Genomic DNA, 23,596 nt, shown 5'->3' on the forward strand with positions numbered 1-23,596 from the left:
CTCACCCACCAAGTAGGCGTATGGCAAGTTCCAAGTGGAGCACTGTAGAAAGTTCAACAGGGTTGGGTTAGGCGGCCGGACGGGCACACAATACAGAGGGGGTGCCCCCAAAACAGACCAGCAGCAGGGGGGGGTCTCCGCTGCCCAACAGGGTCTCCAACAGAGCAGGGTTCGCAAGGCGAGAGATTTGGGTTCGAGTGCAAGAGACTTGGGTGAAAAATAGATGCTTAAAGGTGGTGCAGCCCCCCAGGCAGTGGCCGCAGACTAAGAGTTCCTGGTTTTATGGCTGCCTGGCTCTTAGCACCAGTGGGTCAGTGGCCAATTTGCAGGCAGGATATGCTTCAAGCCCACCTACCGTGCCATGCCAGTGTTTCCACGACGTGCAGGGAGGACAAGTGTTGACACCAGCGGGGATGCCCCATAAAGATGGAGATGCTGGGGGTGGAAAGCGGCAGCGGCACTGTCACAGCAGGATCAGTGTGTTATTGAGCGGGAGCTGGGCGCCAGGCGACACCACCACGCACCAAGTATACGTGAGCTGAGTGGTAAAGACAAATTGCGCAGGTGTTCAAAGTGAGTCCGCTGGCCTGCTAGTCATGAAAACTTGTGGGGGGGGGGGCTCCTGCAGGGCCACCCTGGCATCAACGCGCACCTCAGGGCCCTCTAAAGAGAGCAGGGGGAGCGTATCAACGGATTCCCACATTGGTCCTACCGGAGGACATCAATGTATATGGTACGTTGGGATGGGGGGGCCCCAAACGCGTCCCAGATGGTGCAGGCTTCAGGTCCAGAGCAGCTCCCACGGGGTGCCCGGGTGGTATGCGGCACAGTCCGCCGTGGGCTATGGTAGTCGATCGCTGCGACAGGGACCGCCCTGCAGCAGGGAAGAAAAGGACTCCAGGCCAGTCCGCGGCTGCAGTAGTTGAAACCCCAGTGGCGGGGGAAAGCAGCTCGCTCCCCGGCCTCCTTACCTTAGTGATAGCTGCATACGGAAAGCCACTGGAAGGGGAGCGAGGGAGGCGGGTAGGCGTCTGGTAGCGCCGCGCAGAGTCAGCCGCAGCGGCTCCAGTCACAGCAGGCTCCGGTCCCCATTAGGGAAGAGGGCTGTCTCAGGTCCCCGTCACCAGCCCGCACAGGTATAATGCAGGAAAGGACCACCGGGCAACCAGGCAAGCCGCGCGGCCGCTCGGTCCGGCACACACGTCTCGGTGCCCCTCCCCCATGTAGGCCGCCTGCGCCGGGGTGTCAGGTAGCACCAGCGATCCGAGCCACATGGGGCTCTGGTACAGGGCGGGCTAGCAGCTCGCCACGCCGCGCAGCTGGTCACGAAATACGGGCCTCACAGGGGGTCTCTGGCTCCCAAAGTCAGCTCGAGCGTAGCCTGTAGCCTGATCTCACGGTTGCCTCAGCGTCGGATGAACCAGCTGCATTTGCACAGTGAAAAACGGATGGTATGCGCCCTCATAGTACAGAGCTGTAGACTCAGGCGGCCATCTTGCTTCGGCGCAACAGCGCCCCCCTATCAAGGGCCTTCTTGAGATCAGGCAGGGGAGTCTGACTTTCCCGGAACAGCACTGGAGTCGATATTGGTCAGCTTCAGGGGTCATCCTCAGGTCGTCAGCGGGCCGCACTACTTCAGAGAGGTCTTGGCTTCAATGATGATCAGTTCAAATGGCCGCAGAAGCCCTCTTTTTATCCAGGATTTGGGCTGTGAGCATACTGTGACGAATCTGAGATGTCGTGCCTTCTCCCCTATGGGGAGACCTTTCCCATGGGGCCAGGGTAGTGCAACCACAGTACAATAATTCATTTTTTTATTGTGCATATAGTTTTTAAAACTTTTTAAAACCTTAAACAAAGACATCCAAATTTCATAAAATACAAACTATCAATACAATACATAAGAAAAACATTAAATATAAAAAACAAAACTTAATCTTAAAACCATAAAGAATGACCACGTTATTTAACCTTTCTCGATCTTTAAAAACATATCCCAATAACTAGAAATAAATATATGATATGATAGGTTATTTATAACGCGCTTAATACCCAGTGCTTTCTAAGCGTGGACCCGGGGATCGAATCTGTGTAGCTCTGTGTCGTCTTGCTTCCAAGGCGAGCACATTGCCCCTAAGCTATCCTCCTGAGACTATATAGAGATAGAGGCACCATCGGATAGGAGAACTAAATCAATTTTGTAAATATAGGTTAATTCCCAGGCTTATTCTGATTCCATTATCCTATCAATTTAATCAGACTTAGAAATTGGAACATGGGTTTGCTCAGATAATACTGCAATTTTTACCAGAACAATTTCCATAATACCGTCCCAGTCTAGTTACCATAGATATTAATACATTTTTTGAAACATCTTAATTGGTGCGACTTTAAGGCCTCACAATGTGGAAATCGATGCTCCACAGTCTCTAGTTTCGGCACAAAATATACATAAATCAGAGTGGTTTTCTATCCTTTTCCAGTTAGCGCCGTTTACCCTTGGAGGAAGAATATCAAGCAGAAATCTAAAGAACGTATATCCTTCTTTACATGGTGGGTATTTACAAAGGTCCTGGGAAACTACCCCTAACTTTCTATAAGTCAGGCTGAGGTTTTGAAATGCATCATAACCACCCACCATGCCACACCTGTGGCACCAATCTGTTTGCCATATTTTCTGTTTGCAATTTAAGAGGGATATTCCAAAAATGTCCTTCAATCCCACACTCTTCTAACTTTTTAAGGGTGCTGGTGTAAAAACAATTTGTTGATAATGCGTCATTCTCTCTGAATTTCGCAAATCGTGTTGGGAGGACGGGTTTTTTAATTTATCACACAGCAGAATTCTTCTCCATATGATGTAGGCCTCTAAAGATAGGAGACCTAACTCAAACCTAATAACACTAATCAGAATAGATTTAGGGAGCATAAGGACCTTCTTCCAGAGGAAACCTTCCAGGTGGAGAACATTTTCCTCCAATAGATAATGCATTTCTGCCACATTGATCAGCATGGGAATTATCTTGGATTTGTAAACTATTAAGAGGAATAAGGGAGAATTTGCCAAACTTCAAATTAAAATGTCTCATTTGGGCCGCAGACACCAATGCCTTTACATAAAAACCCTCCATTATTCCCCTATTACTTGGGGTACTCAGTATGTCATAACACAGATAACTCAAGCTGTTCACCTCTGTAAATATATCTCCCCTTAACCTACAAGGATTTTCTCTTTGTGCGCTTCCCTGCTGTTAGGGTAATTAAATGGGTTTTCTGTGTGTTTATAATTAGGTCATAGGTCATTTTCTTTACAGTACGCTTCAAGACTGTTCAGCATTCTCTGAAAACCCACCTTTCTGCAGTCTAGGAGTATACTATCATCTGTGCACGTAACACAATGTATTTTAGTGGCCAACACCTTCGGGGCAAGAAAAGAACAGGACTTAAGGTACTCCCCCAAGTCCACCATGTACGCATTAAACAAACAGTGCCAATATGCAACCTTGGCGTAAACCATTGTTCGTCTCAATCTTTGAGGGCAATGCTCTTTCACAATTCAACCTAATTCTAAGGGTTAAATGGTCATGCAAATGGATAAGAGCTGCCAACAGTCCATAAATTAGCCCCCAATCTGAGAACTTCTGCCACAAAGTATTCAATTTACCTGATCAAAAGCTAAAGATAAATCAACAGAGACTATGTAGACTTGCTTCAAAATCCCTTCCTGGACCAGATGTTGCACATGATTTATAAGGCAACTTGCTACATTGGTGCCAACATTTGATTGAAAGCCCAACTGGTTAGGTTTAAGAATGTTATTTCTGTTTGTATATTCTTCAAGATAAGAGAGGAGTACTGATCCAAAAATCTTCGAATCTGCATCAAGTAACGTGATTGGTCTATAGTTTTCGGCCTTTTCTCTTGCACCGTTCTTAAAAATGGGAACAATATAAGACTCATTCCAAGAGGCTGGGATATTTTTTTGTTTAATTATACACTGAAAGTATCCACCCACGATTTTTGCCCACACTTCTGGATGAGCTTTGATATGTTTGTTACAAAGGCCATTTGGCCTGGGGGCACTGGAATTACTTCTTTCTCTAATCATTTTTTTCTATTTTGTCTACTGTTGGGGACAAGGAACAGTTCACAGACTTCACATTTTCACAACTTATTAGAGGGTGAACTAGTCGATTATATAATTCTGAGAAGTGTGGAATCCAATCATGTTCTGATAAAGGGTTAGATTGTAAAACCTTTTCAGTTACTTTTTGCTTAATTCATTTTCAATAACTTACGTCTTTCATCCCTAAGATACAGGAAAGTATGTTTTCACTTTTCTGTTGATAAACTAGTGACTTTATTGATTTGTTTTTATCTTTAGAACTCTGCTTCAATCTCCTAAGGTCACTCATTGCCTTGGGAGTGGCAGGTCCCATTCAGATTATTCTTCTAGCTGATCTCCTGTAGTTCCTTTTTATCTGTTCAATAATAGGATCAGAATTTGGCCTACTCGAGATATGATTACATTTTCTTGGCCTCAAGGATCTCTCTATGAACGAGGGGATAAGGGATAAAAAAAAATCCAGATCATCATTTATTTCTCCATGTTCATTAAGAAATTCAATTTCTAGTTGTTCATTAAGATCACAAATGTCTCTCTCAGCCCACATAATCCTATTTCTTCCTGAAGAACTCCACGCATTCTTTTCCCAATCAATCTGCATTGCGTTGCACTGAAATAAGACATTGTTAGTCGTTCATGGTAACTAGGTACTCCACTACTAATCTCAAAGCTATATTCCATCTGCCATAAATCCTCTAAAGCGAATATAAAGTCGATCATTGAAGATTTAGACCCACTACTCCAGGTACTGCGATAGCACTGACCCAGACTGTTTATCAGCCAGTACATTTAAATTCCAAATATCAAAAAAGGACCACCACCTCTTCCCTTTTGCGTCTTGTACATTAGGCATGTTTGTGGCAGTCTGGAGCTCTGAGAATCTCGACCGATCTAGGCAGATGGCATTGAAATCTCCTGCAACTAACATGCCCGCTGCCGGCCGCAGAGTCCTCCATTCAGACAGAATCCTGTCAATATGCTCAATCAATGACATTTGGGGCTTGTCCCCATAACTGCACTATACATTTATTGCTAACATGGGGGCACTCTCACCCTTCATTATAATTGATTCTGCCACTACTCCATATATTGTGTCATCAATCATTTTTAGCTCTGAGATAGTTTCAGATCTAGCCCCAATCAGGAGCCCTCCTTTAGGTTGGCCCACCATTCCCTTATCTGATAATTGTTGGCATACTAAGTAACCATCCATTATGACCTTCTCCAACAAAAAGGTTTCCTGCAAAATTATCAAGTCATACTTAATCAAAAATATACAGGATTCCCCAGAATTAAGCAGATCACAAAACCTTGCGTGTTCCATGAACAGATGCTAAAGACCGCTGTATTTGACTGCCTTTCTCAATTGGGTAACATGCAGTCAAAGAAGCCATAACCAATCATCATATTTGTCCCTGGTCCCAATTTGTCATCCCCTAAACTATCATAAGCATTCGTTCTGGAGCGGCAACTAGCTCCTGTCTCGTTTAATCTGCCCAGACTATGACCTAATGCCTTTGCATGCTGTATACATCAAAACCCATCTGTCGGATCCCATCAACAGAAGCAAAAATAGGCTCTCTAACTAATAGAGAGCCAACCGTGATCTGTGCTACATCCAATCTTTCCCAGTCACAGAACTGAGTTCAAACAATGGGCCTCATTACAAGCATGCCGGTCTGGTAACAACGGTGCCGGTAAGGCTACCGGCACCGTTGTTACCGGACCGGCACACTCCGAGTCTGCGGACGGCTACCGTCCCGCCTGCCAGGTCTGACCTGTCGGGACTTTCCGGGAAGCACTGGCACAGTGATTAACGGTGCCAGTGCTTCTGTCCTCCCCATTCATATAGAACTCAAATGGGAATGGTGATTAACATTTTTCCGGTACTAGACTTCCAGGAACACCAGGGTCGTAATCCCCCGGTGTTTCCATAGAGCCAGGTGCCAGAAAAATTCATGAGTCCGGCAGCAGCCTGCCGGTTTTACCGGCATGGCTACCGCTGGACTCGTAATGAGGCCCAATGTCTGTAGAGTGAATCTTTTTTAAACACAGAATGTCATGCAAAACAGCCCAGACCTACTAAGTTATTTTAAGTCCGGATCAAAGAAGATTGCTTCCATAATAAAGTTCTCTGCAAGTTCTTTCTTTCTGAGATACTGTTGCTCCAATATAGGGCCGATCACCAGTCTCAAAGTAACTTTTTTTCATCAGATTTTTGTTGCCTTCGATTTGAGGATTCGGGTCCCAAATAGGTTGCTTTGGTGCAATAGAAGATACTTCCTTGGCTGGTCCAACCTCCGGGTTTGAGCCTGCTATCCAATCTGCCAGGCTCACCCCCGAAGACTTTCTGGCCAATCCCAGCATGTTAGTTTCCGTTTCCAGCATGCTTGTGAAATACCCTCTTTCCAGTGATGATATTTATGGAACCCCAGGGGACACGGTCCTTATCTGGCCCCAAATTTACTTGTTGGAACTGCAACTCTTTTTGATTCGGCAACCCGCCAGTCCCTTCCATACAGGGGACAGTCCCTAGGTCTATACGCATGGACCCCTCCCCCAGTCGAACCCGTATTCTTGGGGAATGGTTTGTCATATCTGTATTGCCCCTACCTAGCTGGGAGCATCTCCCAAGAAGGTCTACCAGCTCTGTTTGCTTTTCAGAAATCAAAGATGTGAAATCAACCCTCTGTGGAATATAACTACTTATGGAAGGGACTTCCTTATCAACGTGGAAAAGCCCATTTGTTTCAATATCATTTTAACAATATTGAGAGGCCATCTCAGTTAATCCATTAATCTTTAAGTGCCTCCCTTCTTTTAGGAATATTGGGGAAACCCTCCGCCCATCTTTCAAAGTCAGGGCCATGCAAGTAGTGTTTGTTTCTGTAGGGACATTCAGGGAATTAATGAAACCACAGGAACCATTACTATTCACCTTTCTGTTTTTCAGATTTTTTTACTTCTTTTCTTGGATTTTTACCTTTCTATCTGTCCTTTTCTCTTTAGATTTTTTGGGCATGTTTTCATTATTACCACCTTCTACTTCTTGGTTTAGTCGAGGCAGTGAATTCATTAGAATTAGCGATTGATCTAGACCCAAATCTATAGTTTCCATACGCAGCTACTCCTTAATTTCCTCCGGGCCCAGGGGAGTATCGAGGAACAGGGAAGTGATAAGGGCAGTTCTTCAGTCATCCACTAGACCAGAAGGAGGACAATCATTCCATTTGACATTATTTAAATTTGAATCTGACAAAGGCAAAACCTGAGGAAGAGGAAAGTCCAAATTTCCCTTATTGGATGGCAAAGATATTTATTTTAGCATTTATAGCAGCACACCAAGCTTTAGGCATCTAGGCACTAGCTACATAGGTAGGTACAGATGCATAGGTAGATAAAGTTCAATCCAGTGGGAGAGACAAATTAGTTAAACAAGTGAGTTTTTCGATTTTTTCCAGAAGAATTGGTAGGATGCCTCAGAGCGTAAGCGGAGTCGGAGATTGTTCCAGTTTTCTATTTTTTCAATGTTCAGCGCTGTCTCAATTTTCCCATGGAAGGTCTGTAAATTCCTGCTGAATATCAACCAACTTTGTAACAATGCCATGAACCCCACCTTGTTACTAAAAACTTCACCTCCTCATCTTTTGGGGAGGGATTCCACAATTGTTAAAATAGTCTGTAGTTGTTCAGTATTTTTTCTAGTATCTTCTTTTTAAATATCAAATACTTTTACTAAAGATGACAGTACAAAATTCAACATTTAATGTAACATTCATGTTTTGCCAGTCCCCACGTAAGTTTTTAAGGACTTGAGGAGATCCCATTGGTTCCTGAAAGGGAACGAAACCCACTCTATGGTGTGAAACGGAATCATATTCTTTAAATAGTTGTTCCGTTTCCACTGGCGGTAGAGAATTCGAAGGAATTTCAGGAAAAATAGCCCCCACTCTTCCATAAATGGGCAAGTTCATTTTTCCAAAGACAAAGACAAAAATAATCTCAGCAGGAGCACACACCAGAGCTATTACTTGATGGAGTATAAGCCAATTTTCCAGTTTTCCAGTGAAGACGCCAGTAAAGACTCCAGAATGGGCTTGCTGCACCTCGCAGTCACTGAACGCACTACGAGGAAACAGAGCGCGCTCTAGCTGCAAAGAGGAATCTAATTCTTGTGCTGACTCTGCCTTTGTTCAACAGCCAGAAAGGAAATACTTCCAAAGTAACGCTGGCAAGCAGAAATCCCTCAAAGTGCTCACGGAACACACTACGAGTGCTCCACACTGCAAAGTGGTATTTGAGTCTTGTGTTGACTCTGCCTCAGTTCAACAGCCAGAAAGGAAAGACTTCCAAATAATGCTGATAAGCAGAAATCAGTTTTTTGGTTGTAGTAAGTAACTATAGGAAGACAAGAAAATGTGCCAAATTTGGCCAAAATAAGTTTTGCTTGTGAGATAGCAGAATCTAATTTCAAGTTGATGTCAACAAGATAGTAGTCATCATTTGGGCGATCATTGAAATTAATGTCGAGATAGATATACTGGTGTACCACCTGAAGAGGTGCAGCATCTAAAGTCCAGGTTTACGTTCTGGGCAAGGATCGCAATTTCACACAATGCATAACTTTGGTTTTGTCCAAATTAATTGAGCCTAGTTCATCGAGTAGTCTTTGTAGACCTTTCGGAGTTCAGGATAACAGGATGGTATCATCTGTAATGATGTTAGCAAATTCATCTTTGATGTTTAGAATAAAGAAATTAAAAAGTGCTGAGGCCAACATGCATTCTTGTTTGAGGCCTCTAAAAGTGGGTATGTTAGCAGAGAGGAGGCCATCAAGCGTGAGACGCACTTGGATAGAGGTAAATGTATGGAGTAAATATAATAAATGTGTAATGACCGGAGGGCAGTTCTCTTGAAATAGAATCAAAAGCCGACCGAAAATCTATGAAGGCTAAGTACAGTGATTGTTTCGTCTGTATACAATGAGCCTTTATTAGTGGCTAATGTTAAAAGATTGATACCAGTTCCTAATCCAGCAATAAATCCAGTCTGGAAGGGGTCTCACTGCTGAGCCTTTAAGGTCCACTTATTGAAGTCTCTCAAGATAAATCTTAAGATCTTTCCTGGTGCGTCAAGCAAGGCTACGGGTCTATAATTCATGGGTGATTGTCTACTGCCCTTCTTGAAAATCGGTACAATTATTGAGTGCTGCCATGATGCCGGTAGGATCTTGGTTTGGATACTATTTCTGAAAATATTTATCAGAAGCTTTGCCCTTAGTTCTGGATGTCGTTTAAACATAGCTTTCGATAACCCATCGGGTCCTGGAGCTCTTGATTGGCTAGATGTATGTATATCGTATAAGAGGTCTTCTTCACAAATCGAGAGAGAAAAGTCATTAGTGATGTTATAAGGGAGCAATGAAGGAAGGGGCAGTGGACAAGCATACAGATTTGTAAAATGGGCTATCATTGTGATTACAGGACTGCATTGCTTTGGGTGGAGTCTTGGAATGCCGAGTTCACATGATTGGGAAGTGACCAAATCTGATCAGTAGTTTTCCGAGCAATAACTTTCAACATCATCTCTCCATCTTGTTGGAATTGATAAGCTTCACGACCACGTAACCAAGATTTAGATTTGCATTTAATAATCCTGAATGAGTCAAACCGCTCAGCAAATGGGAGTAGAGATGCTGCTCTCTTTTCTTTTCAGAGCAAAGTCTTTCTAGCTCTAACTTGTGGGTCATAGGTATCGATACTTCTGTGGGTATATTTCCCTGGCCTAGAGGAATTAATTTTGAATAATTGCAGAATGGCAGAATATTGTTTCATGTCCTCTGTAGGATTTGCAGCCGAAGAATGGAGCTCTTGTGATAGATGAGCATTCAAATGTAGTAGCAATGGTATTGTCCAGCGAAACCGATTGCAACCATTATTAAGTGTAAGGGAGCCTACATGCTTGTTCTTACAGCCATAAGTGGTAATACTTGAGTTAGGTCCTGTTAATGTGAGCATTTCATGATGTCAGGTCCCAATGTAGGTAGATAGATAATTAGAAGCTGTATTAATATTATGTTATTGATTTATTTATGGTTTTATGTTAAATATTGTCCATTTCGTTTTTGGTTTGGTTTAGGCCTTAACTTTTATTTTCAGCGTACAAATGGAATCCCAAGCCAAGATGGAGGGCAGAGGCAGGAGTGTTGATTAGGTGACAGCTAAGACAATAGTCAAATCTCAACATTCTAAACTGCCTTTCATTTGTTAAGCTTTCAGAGTAGGTCATGTTTTTGTTCTCTCTTGAATTTTGGGCCTAAAAAACTCTTAGGAAAATAATTTTTCTGTGAAGACAGTTCATCTGGATCAGATTTCAGCTCTGAAGAAGAGGATCTCATTTCAGCAAAGAAGGAACCAGAAAAAGTCTTCATCTTCAGTTACCAAGCTAAGTATTAATATGATGTAAAAATCTTCTTGCTTCGTTTAAAAAGAAACTCATTCAACTCAAGCTTATTGTTTTTATAAAAGAACAACTTTTCTCCAGGAGCCGTGGGGTTAATTAATTCATTTGTTGTTATTTCAAAGGTAAACGCAAAATACGTATTGTGATAGCTACGTGCGCGTGAATTGTATTTATTTTGTTCCCTAACATTCTTTTGCTTACCTTGTTAGTACGTCACGTGTAATCCCGTGTTTTGAACTGCTGCCAGAGCGTCGCGTTCCCTCTTCCTGTTTGATGCGACGAGGAGATTTCTTCTGCGGTTTCCATTCCGCTTGCGATCGTTTAAGGGGAGAGGGAGATTCCTTGCGGGCTTCATGCAGGAACAAGGTAAGCCTACGCAATTGATTTGATTGCTTCTATGTTGTTTTTTCCTTCGATTTTATTGCGTGATAAACGTGTAAAGACTTTCTCAACGTGAATTAAGGGCTAAACAGCCAGAGTCAGCACAAGTAAATATTTCACTCACATTTGAATAAAAGACTACATACAAGGAAAATGTCACTCGCTTTAAAACTATAATTACTTGTTTGCTGAATTACTTTTTTTCACAAGGTGTTTGTGCATGTTTCAAAAAGAAAACTGGCGAAAGAGTTAAAAGTTTTAAAGGTTAAAGGAATACGTCAAAACAAGTCCTTTTCAGATCTTCATCTGAATTTCTTAATTGAAGTTTCTCCATATCATTTTGAACTGAAGACAACAGTGTTAACGGAGTTACAATGAGTTAAAAGATATGGAACTCTTTCTGTGGTGACTTTTGGTGATCAATCCATTTTAAAGGTTCCATCTGGAAAAGATTAATTTAAGAGTTATAGAACTTTACAAAAAGACAAGAAAAGATTCTTTGTGGGTTTAAATCCTGTGAACTCAATTTTCGTATGCTGCATTTTCAAAAGAAACACAAGAACACAAAAAACAAAAAGAAACTTTCTTGTTGTGAATTGATGGTTTGAGTTTATTCAGCATACTGAGTAGGATTATTTCAAGTGCCACAAAATCTAGTTACATTCTGAGAACTATTCTTTTCTTTTTGCAGAGGAATGTCCAGGTAACGGCATAATTATAACCAAATTAGTATAATTAGAAAGCATTGAATGTTGTTTAACTTATCATTTATGCAGAGACCGGATGAAGATTGAGGATCCAGTGCTCGAGTTTGTTATTTTATCCACTTTCCCCTTTCCCCCCAGGGTGTCTCGAACTTAACTGTTTAGTCCAGTTGAGAGTGCAACATCTTAGTGGGAATGTGGGGCTCAGCAGCTCCTGCGTTGGATGGAAGTTTGGACATGACACATGATCACTGTTACTCTGTGCAATGATATTGAGACTTATAGCTTGTGCGAATAGATATTGATCTACATAAATGTATTCTCTAATGGCCTCTAAGAAACCTCTTCTCCAGGTTGCATTAGGCAGAGTGTCCCCTGGGAGAGAACCATTAGTCAATCATATTTTTTTCTTCCATAAAGGCTGTCCATCATTGGTTCCTTCCATCTGTAGAAGGCTGATCATCAGAAAAACAATGAAAATTGAGGTCAACTGTTAGAATTAAATTGGTAATTAGGGGTGTCTGCTGAATAATTATGAATAATTTCAATAAGTCAGTACAAAATGCATCCGTGGATATGCTTGCCGGATTACAATATACATTAATGAATGCAATGTTAAGTACAGTGGAATAAATCCTAACTGCATATATGCCCTGATTCACAGAGCGTTCTCCAATGGGGCTGTGCCATTATAAAACTCTTCTGTCAATTAGGCCCATAGTCATTCTGAGAAGCCCATAATGAAATGGAGGTCAGAACTAAGTTTGACTGCCACCATTAAACCAGAGGTTGGTCTTCCTTTAAAGGCACGCTTGGCTGCGAGTAAGATGATATCATGATTGTCCCAGAAGGGGGTCTCTAACAGCCAGGTTTCTTGAAGAGCACCCATGTCATAAACATCATAATGATTAGAATTGGAGGTTAAAAGATGGGTGAACTCTCTAGTATTCCAACTTGCTAATGTTAAGTTGGATGGGGCTAGTTCAGTGAGTTCTTATGGGACGTGATTCTTGCAATTGCAAGGTGTAAGGATGCAAGTGTTTCTGTCAGACCATCGACTCATGCACGGAGCAGATAAAGCAGATGGTTGTGTAAGCGAGCTTTGTCTATCAGCCCAAGAGCATTTTTTATAGTTCAATGCTTGCGGTGGTGGTGCGGAGGACGGCAGATCTTGACAGATGATAAAGCCTAAATCAAATCATTCTGTTTTCGCTCTCCATATTGAATTAAGTACCACCCCCGATCGGATCCATACCCTAACTGAGGATAAATCCTTATTATTGAAGAATTTGAGTTGGTCCAGGTCCATGGATGCAATGTCCTCTAAGCTGGTTATATCTGCAAATATTGCTAGGATAGAAGCCCTGTTCAGGTCATATAACCGGTATGGGGGAGGACAACACCTCATAATCAAGTGATGATGAGCACTAGTTTGATGATTAGTACGTTGTGGTAATTGAGCATTGGATTAAGGAATGCAAGTGAGTTCAGGACATTCAGAGGAGTCGTAAGTATTAGCGTTTGCACTAACATTTAAAGTTTGTAATTTAGGTATAGAGTGAGGCTGAGAGACCATGTAACTATCAATTTCTTTGCAAATTTCTACTTGGCGATCTTCCGCGGACTTCAATTCAGCATTTGACGGCCCCACGGATGATACAGGTATATCTGTAGAAGTTTTTAGGCCCGAATTATCCAAGATAGAAAGAGCAGCAGGTACATTGTTCTGTTGTTCAACTGCATGGATTAAATTGTCTAATGGCGCATAGGATTCTATAGTTGGAGTGTCTACACTTGCCAGACTTTTCTGGTTCTTAGAGATTTTGAGATATTTCTTGATAACTGCTATTGATGCCTTGGTGGATGACTTTCTAGGTAGGGAAATATGTTTAATAAACTGCTTAGTACTAGAGATCGTATTATTAATAAAATGATTTCAGTTTTAATTACAACATTTTTCATTTGATGATTAAAGCAGAAGAAAAGGGAAAAAGGATAGAAAGAAAAGGGAAGGGATGTTAATCATAAACCATTTGGGCTATCCAGTCATTAACTGACTAGGCCACTTGGCCTTAAATGGGCAGTGTCTGTTAATTTTCCACTTCCAGGCCAATCCTTTTGTAGTCTGACAGCAGCAAAAACATGAAGCCAGAATTGTACAATTCGAAAAGTCAGCTTCTTGTTCGTACCGGACATCAAAGCTGACCATCTTTCTTGAGGCGATAATTCGACGTATCCAGCAGGGACCATATTCGCGTATAATGCTCTTTCTTTATTCAATGCTTTACAGACCATAAATATGTGATGTAGTGACTCTATTACGTCTGTAGATTTACAAAAAGCGACAATGTGTAGAACTTAATCCTTCTCGGTTTCTTTATGATAATACTTCATTAGTTGGTAGTATGTTCAGTCTTATTCTTAGGAAATGGTTTCTGATTTGTCGACAAGGAAACAGAGCAAGGTATGGGGGAGTTCTCTGGATTCAATGACACCTCTGATGGCAACTTTGTACTAGGATTTGTTTTCTAAGGTATTAATCCAGTCCATTCTTTGTAGCTTTTTCTTCACTTCTAGAGGGCCATGTATCAGAGTTTCCTCTGCAGTGTCAAGATCATTGAGTATACACAGCCCTCAACCACCTTGCCCCGCCCTATCTAACTGACAAATTTACCTTGAAACCCACCACCAGAATCACCAGATCCACCAACACACTAAGCCTAGTGGTGCCCAAATGTTCCCGTAAAAGAGCCGGTGGATCCAGCTCCCTGGTCTTAGCCGCCCAACTGTGGAACACACTTCCACTGGACATCAAATCCATCGCTACCTTTCAACCATTTAGAAACCAGGTCATCACCTGGCTGCTGAATAAATAGCCTACACCACCTCAAGTCTTTGGGACACTGCACATACACACCAGTATGCACCATTACCACTGCACGCCCATTGACACTGCCTCTATCACTCTGTCCCCTGTGTACTCACTTCAAATGTATTGCGAAATGTTCACTTTTGACTGCTTTTGTATCTACTGTATATTGGTACACTGTATAAATTATACACCTGCCATGTAACCATATTCTTGAGCGCCCATTTACCATGGGTCTGGAGTGCTTTATAAATAAAATAAACAAACAAACATCTACAGCCTTCCTTCCAGGATTTCAGTAATAGATTATGGGTCCTAGTTGATTTGTCTTTCAAAAGCACTATTGCTGGTGACGAGTCGTTTAATAGGAGTTTCCTATAAAGATCCATGGATTTCCAAGTGATAATCAATCTCATGGATTGGAGCACAAGCTCGAATCGAATTTGAGGGATTGGCAAGGATTATGGTAGAGAAAATATTTTTCTCCAAAATATTGCTTAAAGGATGTCCCATATGCTGCAATGCAGGTTTAACATGGGTTCTGCTCCGTAGGCGAGGATGGCCACTACCTTGGTTCTGTAGAACTTGATGATCGGTTTTATTGAACATTTCCCAAACTTCCAATGGAGGTTTACTCCTTGGCGAGCTAGGGCTGCCGTTTTGATGCGAAGATAATCAGCCCATTCTTTTTCATTTTTGATTTGGTTTAGAAGGACTCCAAGGTATTTAAGGCATTTGACTTCCGACATTTTTGAATGCAAGAATAGTGTATTTTTCTTTTTCTTGTTTGGTGGTTGATGGGTTAATGACATGTAATATGATTTACATTAGTACTAGAGATAGAACATGGCACTGGCTTGTCCATATTTTTTGTTTTCCTGCCTCGATTTTGGGAAGAGTCTAGTCGTTTACTATTTTTTTTTTTTTTGAGGCTGTAAAAATCGTGTAGGTAAACTTAACAGCTTCAATTGGTTCCCTTTCTGTCGTCAAGGCATGTGAAGCCAGAGGGGCCACAAAATCCTTACTAGGAACAGGGATAATTTCTGGTTCTTCACTCAGTCGAATGATATGGTCAAATACAGGTAGAGCAAACAGAGTTCAGTGTTGGTGCTTGAAGGCGGCGACAACTCTGGAGATCAGTCGTTGCCAGCGAAGAATGTGATTATTTTTTTTTCCAACTTGATTTTTATTAACATTTCATATAAACAGGAACCACTCAATTAGGAAAACAAGATCAAACAAAACCCCTAACCCAACGCCCCCTCCCCCCTTACCCACCCAGGTGCAGTAAAACCAGCTTTGTCCTCTTCCGGGATCCAACGAATGTTTTTGTCCACAAATAAACCGATCAGGAGAGCCCATAGTCAATTCAAGATTCCTCAGACGCCAGGTTCAGAGTCCTCCTGGCGGGGTATGATGCAGAGTAGTGTCATGCTCTTGGGGCACCAGGTTCTACGGGACCCTCCCTTTAGGAACGCTAGCAGTGCTACCTAATCCGTAACAAACTTCCTGTGAGAATCCTGGATGGAGTATGTAAGCCAATCCACCGCAATGACTGACCAAGTTTTCTCTACCCACTCCCAGTCAAAGAGGGGTTCCTTCGACTTCCACTTGCGCACCAGGACCATTGTTGCAGACATCATCATGATGACGTGGATCTTGCGGGCTGATTTCGTTGGGTAGTCCGCCAGGTCCCGGTTCAAGCCTAATATATCAAGTCCCCTGTTCCCCCTCTCCTTGAGGCCCAAAACTTGAACCATGCCCTGTTGAATATATTCCCAGAAGGCGACCAGTTTGGGGCATTCCCACCATATATGCGCCCAGGACCCCCTTCCCCCACACCCCCTCCAGCATAGTTGTGAGGGGTGCCGAAACATCTTATTTAGCTTGACCGTTAGGTGCCATTGATACATTAGCTTAAGCCACATCTCCCGGATCTGGAGGGATCTAGTGAGTTTCGGGATCCGACCCCAAAGGTCTTGCCACTCACTCACCTCTATTTCCGTGCCCGTTTCTTCCTCCCATTTCCTCATAAATCCTCTAGTCGGAGGATTCTCCCCTTCCTTGATATACTTATATATGGAAGCCATGAGACCTCTGTCACCCTCATGTGAATCTAGGTATTTTTCAACCGGGGTTAAAGGGCGTGTACCTGCCAGCCGTTGATCTGGGTGGGATAACCAATGCCTCAGTTGCACGTAACCGTATCTGTGGGTCTCCCTCAGCCCAAATTCTGCCTTACACTGTTCGAAGTCTTTTATCCTGCCATCTACATACATGTCTCGCAACATTCTGCATCCTCTCTCCCACCAGTCATTAAATGCCGGATTTTTATATCCAGGGGAAAACTGCAGATTCCCAAACAGGGGTGTGTAGGGTGATGGGAAGGTAGTGATGTGTGCTCGCCTGATCGCCGCGTCCCAGGCTTCCCCAGTGGCCGAAGTGCTACGGCTCAAGTACATCTGTGGTGGTCTATCCGCCTTCGGGAGCCAGAGCGCTGCCTCCAACAGCCCAGCCACTACAGCTACATAGATCTCCAGGGTTTATGCCGATCATTTCTCTGCCAATCTCGAAGCACCCTTATCTGGGCCGTGATATAGTAGGCTTTAAAGTCCGGCTCTCCCATTCCCCCTCGCAGAGATGGGGTCTTCATAAGAGTTGCCGATATTCTGGGGCGCTTGCGATTCCAGACAAAGGGAGTAGTAACTTTATGCAGGGCCCTAAAAAAGGAGCTCGGGCCTTCTACTGGGAGAGCCGCAAAATAATATAGAAGTTGCGGAAGCACCACCATCTTGAGGACATTGATGCGGCCCATCCAGGAGATATACAGGGGACCCCAGTCTACAAGCTTGGACCTGATTCTTTCCAGAAGAGGAATATAATTTGCCCCATATAAGTCTCCAATTGTGCTAGTGAGGTAGACCCCCAAATACTTGATTCCCCTACTTGCCCATTTGAATGTAAATTCCCGCTGAACATATTGTACGGAGTCATCCTGTAGGTTAAGATTAAGTATCACAGACTTATTTGTGTTTACTGTCAGACCAGCAACCCCCCCAAACCTGCTCAGCTCAGCTCCTCACTTAGCGCCGCTAATGTAGACTCAGGGTCGGTCGGTGCGAGAAGCATATCGTCCGCAAAGGCCATAACCTTGTGTACTTGACCCCCAAACATGATGCCCCTTATGTCCTCAGCCATTCTTACCGCCTTCAGAAAAGGCTCCAGATGGAGAGCATAGAGCAGCGGGGAGAGAGGGCACCCCCGTTTCTCTCCACTCTGACTGCTTCTGAAATCTGGCCATTAATAGCCAGACAAAGGGACGGGTTTTGATAACTAGCGCGTACTTGATCTATGTATCTGGATCCAAAGCCCATTTTAGTCAGTGTGGCAAAGAGGAACCCCCACTCAACGCGATCAAAAGCCTTTTCGGCGTCAATCGCCAAGAGGAGGGCGGGAAGCCCTTTTATCTGCGACTTCTCAATCAGGTGGACTACCCTGCGCACATTGTCCGCTGCCTGACGCCCCCTGATAAAACCTGCTTGATCAAAGCGCACCAGCTTAGGCATGAGGGCGTCCAGTCTGGCTGCCAATATCTTGGTGCAAATCTTTGCATCTAGATTTATGAGTGCTATTGGGCGATAGGACCCACACTCCTCCGGGTCTTTACCCCTTTTATGTATAAGAACTACCTTGGCCTCATCCATGGACCCAGGAAGGGCTCCGGGCGAGCCTATACTATTGAAAAGTCTAGTGAGCAGGGGAACTAGGGAGTCTTTGTGAAGCTTATAGAACTCGGCCGCAAACCCATCCGGACCTGGGGCCTTGTTCGGGGAGAGGGCAAGGATCGCCCTTCTGACCTCATCGGTCGATATGTCCGCCTCAAGCTGTTCCCGCTCCTGCCTGGAGAGGGTCGGTAATTCAAGCTTATTGAGATACTCTATTTGCGCACCCGGGTCTGGGTAGTTTGATGAATACAAGGTGGTGTAGAACTGATGGAATTCTCTCACGATCTCCCGATTGTCAGAGAGTCTCTGCCCCTCCACCCCTCTGATTCTAAGATTGTTTTTTTCCCTCTCCTCCTTTCGCAGCATCCGAACGAGCAATCTGTCGGATTTGTTCACCCTGATGTATTGCGATTGGCGTAGACACAACAGAGAGCGCTCTGCCGCTCTGGTCTGGGTGAGATTTAGCTGGCCCCTGTCAGGTTTCCTTAATTACTGTCATCAGGTTTTCTTTAATTACGGTTAGGTTCCTTTTAATTATTTCCCTTTATTTCTGTGTGGATTTGGCCTTGACCTTTCTATACAGATTCCTGGCTCTGGCCCAAGGCAAGATGGAGTTTTACAATAGAAGCCTTGATTGGCTAGAGAGAACTGCAGGACAACAATGAACGTTCTAAACTGTCACTCTCTGCCTTTCATCGTCGTAACCCCAGCTGAGAGGACGTGTCTGTAGCTGCTCCTGCTGAAGTCTTGGGCCTAGTGGATTTGAACTTTCAAATCCTGGCAGTCGAGCGGCTACTTATGCAGGGTTGTTCAGGAGAAGAATTCAGGTTCGCAGGAGAGTTTCTGGAAGTTCTTTTGGAGAAGAAAAAATTCTTAAGCTAAGTGACTTTATTTGGATATGTAAATCTTGCTCAGATTCATTAGAAACTTTAGGAGATTGTAAATGAAAATTCAAAAGAAGAACGGATGTCGCTCTGTTTATAGTTCAACGTTTAATTTTTAAACGCGCGCGAGCAATGTTAGACTGTTATGTGTGATCGTAGCGCGAGCGCGATTTAAGACTGCTACGGGATTTCTTTAGCGCGTGTGTTCCAGCGCAAGTGTTCAGAGCGCGTGTGTTCATTGCGCGTGTAGTCCTAGCGCGAGTACGCGTGCGCGAGAAAAGACTGCTACATGATTTCTATAGCGTGTGTGTTCCAGCGCAAGTGTTCAAAGCGCGTGTGTTCATAGCGCGAGTACGCGTGCGCGAGAAAAGACTGCTACGTGATTTCTATAGTGCGTGTGTTCATAGCGCGGGTGTTTAAAGCGCATGTACGCGAGAGTAAGAAAAGACTGCTACGTGACTTTTTTCAGCGCGTGTTTTCTTAGCGCGTGTGTTCCTCAGCGCGTGTTTTTTCTCCGGCGCGTGTTTTCTTCAACGCATGTTTTGCGCGGGTTCATTTTTCTGTGTGTGCGCGAAAAGGTTTCAACGGACTTGGAAAAGTTTGCAAGTTCTTCAAGAGACTAAATGTTCCAATTAAGAAGACTTAGATGAATCCTGTTCTTTCTTCTTAATAAATAGAGTTCATAGTCTCTTTAAGAACTTGCAAACGTGAAAAGGAAAGAGAAAGATCTGGTGAGTTTGACGGGGAATGGCCGAACATGAGCAGAGATTGAGAAAGGTTGTGGTTAGATTCAGAAAGTGGAGCATCAGATATAGCATGTTTTGGTAAAGAGTCAAAAGCCTGTGTTGAAAGTTGGAACTTGCACGCCAGAGGACTGGCAGGTATGTCAAAGAGCTGTTTGTTTGTTTCGCATACATGCAGTAAGTCAAATGTGTTAGGCGATGTTATGATTATTGGTACAAAAGATGATGGTTCATCCGAAGCACATATATGGATTTGTTGAGGAGCTCCAGTGGTTGACAGTGCAGAGTTAGGGGAAGTTGTAGAGGTTGTGGGAATATATTGTGCAACGCTTCCGTTGGCAGAAATGAAGGGATGGAACCAGTCCGCTCCCTTGATATATGAGGAGCAGTAGAATTCCAAGGGGTGCCTTTGAACCCGGCTATTAACAGTGAGTCAGGAATCTCTATTATGCTTTCATGCAATTGGGACGGGGAGCTAAGTAATCGCTCGAGTAGCGGTAGGTTTAACAACTGGTGTCCGACAAAATTGTCTGATGTCAGAGGCTTGTGCATGCATTTTCCGCTTGTGCGAAGAAGAGCGAGGCAATGGGGATTTTTTAAAGCAGAGATTTTTGAATTACTAGTCGATGCAGGTATACTAGATTTTAGGGTGTAAGCCGGTCTCCATATGGTTCGATTACAGAATGCTTAACGCTCGATTGTGTATAATGGCAAAAATATGCTATTTAAGTCCAAGAACAGAGAGAACAGCAACAGAGGGTTCAGGCGGCAAGCGCTACTTCCTGGTACTTTGGCTGGTGCACGCGCACCAGATGGGGAATCTGTGGTATGAAGGAATCCATCAGACATTTAACTCATCGTAAATATGGAGAATACTCTGCCAGAGCTGTGTAGAGCTGAAAGAACTGCATCTAGATCCACATTTCCCCCCCAAACTGCTGCCATTCTCTGGAATGATCATTGTGTTTAGAGGTGCATACTGATGTACTGGTTACTAGCTTGAAAGAAGATGGCTGACAAACATACTGGTGGTCATTGGTATACCCAAGTCATTGTCCGTCTTGCCTAATGAATGCAGACAAAAGACATTGATTGGCAGCGCTTGTTCATTTTCCTTAATCCTTTTTCCTTGTTATTCAATCCCACACAGGAAATGTCCTCATGCAATGTTTTGTGAACCCCACACAATGTTTTCAAGGTCTGATTCACTGCTATGTTACTGTTGCTATCAATGACCCAGTGCTTATGATGAACATAATCTCTTGGCTTATTATGGATTCATATTGTATGAACCTTACAATTCATACCAATTAAAGAATGTTTGATGGATACTACTTTTGACTAACATATTAATAATCAGAAACTAATAAACAAAACAGTAACTGTACAAGTGATGTTGCATGTTTGAGTGAGCGTGTGTGAGAGCGTGTGTGTGTGTGTGCGTGCGTGAGCGTGCGTGTGTGTGTGTAAAAAGAATTTAAGGAAGGTCCTCCTGTGCATCCCTAGTTTCTCCAGATCACCGATTAATTATACGGATGCCCTCACCTCATTTTGTTGAGCAGCAGATTGCTCTCGCAATCCCTGGACTATTTCTTCACACTGATGCGCATGGTCTCGGCTTTGGGCAAGATCTTCCTGGGTGGCCTGCAGTTCCTGAGTAAGCTGGTCAATGGCTTCTTCACATCTATCCATCTGAGAACATTTGCTTTCCAGCTCTTGCTGCAATACCAGTAGCTCGCTGCGAAGGGTCACAAGGGTTTTATCACGTTCAGCCACCTAAGACCATAAACAGATGCAAGAGTGTAGAATGTTACTCTGCAGACCAAAAGTATTATTTTTCTTGTCTATACAATAATGACTGATACTTTTGGATATAAGGAGGAAGGGTGAGTGAGAGTTGGAGAGACAGAAGTTGAAAAGTAAAATGAGGGGGGAGGGAGAGAGAGAGATAGAGGGAGGTAGCCACAGTGAGATGAACAAGTTACTTACCAACTGGTAACGTTCTTTCAATTGGATGTTCCTCCAACGTATTCCTCATCTTTGATGTATTCCATCCAGCTTCAGCTGCTTCGGAAATATATATATTTTTTTCGGCAGAGGGCGCTGTGCGTCAATGTGGCCGAGTCTATGGTCCCCCGAAGGCCTCCGTCGAGGGTGATGTCATCGGGTGTATAAGTAGCACACGTGGCGCCCGTTGGCCTCAGCTCTGTTTTTCCCCCCTTCATTATTGATTTTTCACTGTGTAGACTGCCGGTAGACAGGTATTTGCCGTGCGAGAGTTGGAGTGGCAACAGCCCGGGAAAAATCTACAGAGGGGTAGGTTGGGAGGGCGATCAGGAGTACGATGGAGGAACATCCAATCGAAAGAACGTTACCAGTTGGTAAGTAACTTGTTCTTCAAGTGGATTGTGTCCTCCAACGTATTCCTCATCTTTGATAGACTCCCAAAGCAGTAAGGATAATTTTTATGGAAGAGGGATTAGATTTTTTCGATATCTTTAGATGGCTGAGTATAGGAATGCTCTACCAAAATTCAGCTCCTTAGATTGGGAAGCATCTAGGCTGTAGAACTTTGAAAAAGTATGCAGCGATGACCAAGTCGATGCTTCACAAATGGACCTTATAGGAACACCTCTTTGTAGGGCTGTAGACTAAGCAATGCCCCTGGTGGAATGAGCCCTTAGACCTTCTGGTGGGTCTTTTCCCGCCAGTCTGTAGCATTCCGAAATGCAAAGCATAATCCAACGTGATATTGTTTGTTTTGTTACTGACTGACCCAATCATTTTCCTGTGTAGCCAATAAACTGTTGGCTGTCCACTCTAATCCAAGAAAGCCTAGAGATATAAAAGCTTAAAGCTCTTTTTGGATCCAATCTGTGTAATCTTTCCTCCTCCTTACTAGGATGAGGTGGAGGATAGAATGCGTGTAACACAATTTTTTGATTTAAATGAAACTCAGATACCACTTTTGGTAAAAATGAGGGTTTAACCCGCAACACAACTCTGTCCTTATGGAACACAGTATAGGGTGGCCCAGAAGACAGTGCCTACAATTCGCTCACTCTTCTTGCAGATGTTAAAGCAACTAGCAAAGAGTTTTCAATGTCAGTAATCTTAATGGACAAGTGTGCAAAGGCTCAAAAGGAGCACACATTAAGAATTTTAGGACCAAATTGAGATCCCAAATTGGCACTTGAAATGGGTGAGGAGGAAACGCATTAGTGAGTCCTTTTAAGAACTGTACTATCAACATTTGTGTTGGTGCTGTAATTTTGATAGGGATTACTTTATTGCATTTACTGTGGGATTGCCTGAGAGTGCGGGAGTTTTGGTCGGAGGTAATTGATAGGATTGACTTGATTTTTGGTATTGTTTTACGGAGATCGGCAGTGAATGTCATTTCACTCTCGAGATCCAGGCCAGGTGAGTAGTAAGGCCCCGGGACTGCTTTGGGCCCGTTTTTTAAGTGAGTTCACCATCTGCGCTGCCCAAGTGCAGCCCTGTCTCCTCTCTCTCTCCCCATCTGTCATTCCCATGCATTCCCACCTCCTCCCGCCTCCCAACCTGCCCACCCCCACTGTGATTGGCTATTGCCAGCAAGGCGAGTGCAGGCCTAGCCACCGGCCGCCTCGCTGCCTCGCCACTCTCGAGATCCAGGCCAGGTGAGTGGTAAGGCCCCGGGACTGCTTTGGGCCCATTTTT

The 23,596-nt window shown here is 43.7% G+C and overlaps 1 protein-coding gene across 2 annotated transcripts in view; it reads right to left on the bottom strand.

The window, feature by feature from the left end:
* Window positions 1-23,596, bottom strand: part of PMFBP1 (polyamine modulated factor 1 binding protein 1) — a 1,360,893-nt gene that overhangs the window by 455,431 nt on the left and 881,866 nt on the right. For both annotated transcript variants that reach the window (XM_069635509.1, XM_069635508.1), the window contains one exon: window positions 21,440-21,670. In XM_069635509.1, the coding sequence (XP_069491610.1) occupies window positions 21,440-21,670 (231 nt within the window). The remainder of the gene's footprint in view (window positions 1-21,439; window positions 21,671-23,596) is intronic.

The sequence above is a fragment of the Ambystoma mexicanum genome, chromosome 1q (assembly GCF_040938575.1).
Source record: "Ambystoma mexicanum isolate Mex_15411 chromosome 1q, UKY_AmexF1_1, whole genome shotgun sequence".
Taxonomy (NCBI): domain Eukaryota; kingdom Metazoa; phylum Chordata; class Amphibia; order Caudata; family Ambystomatidae; genus Ambystoma; species Ambystoma mexicanum.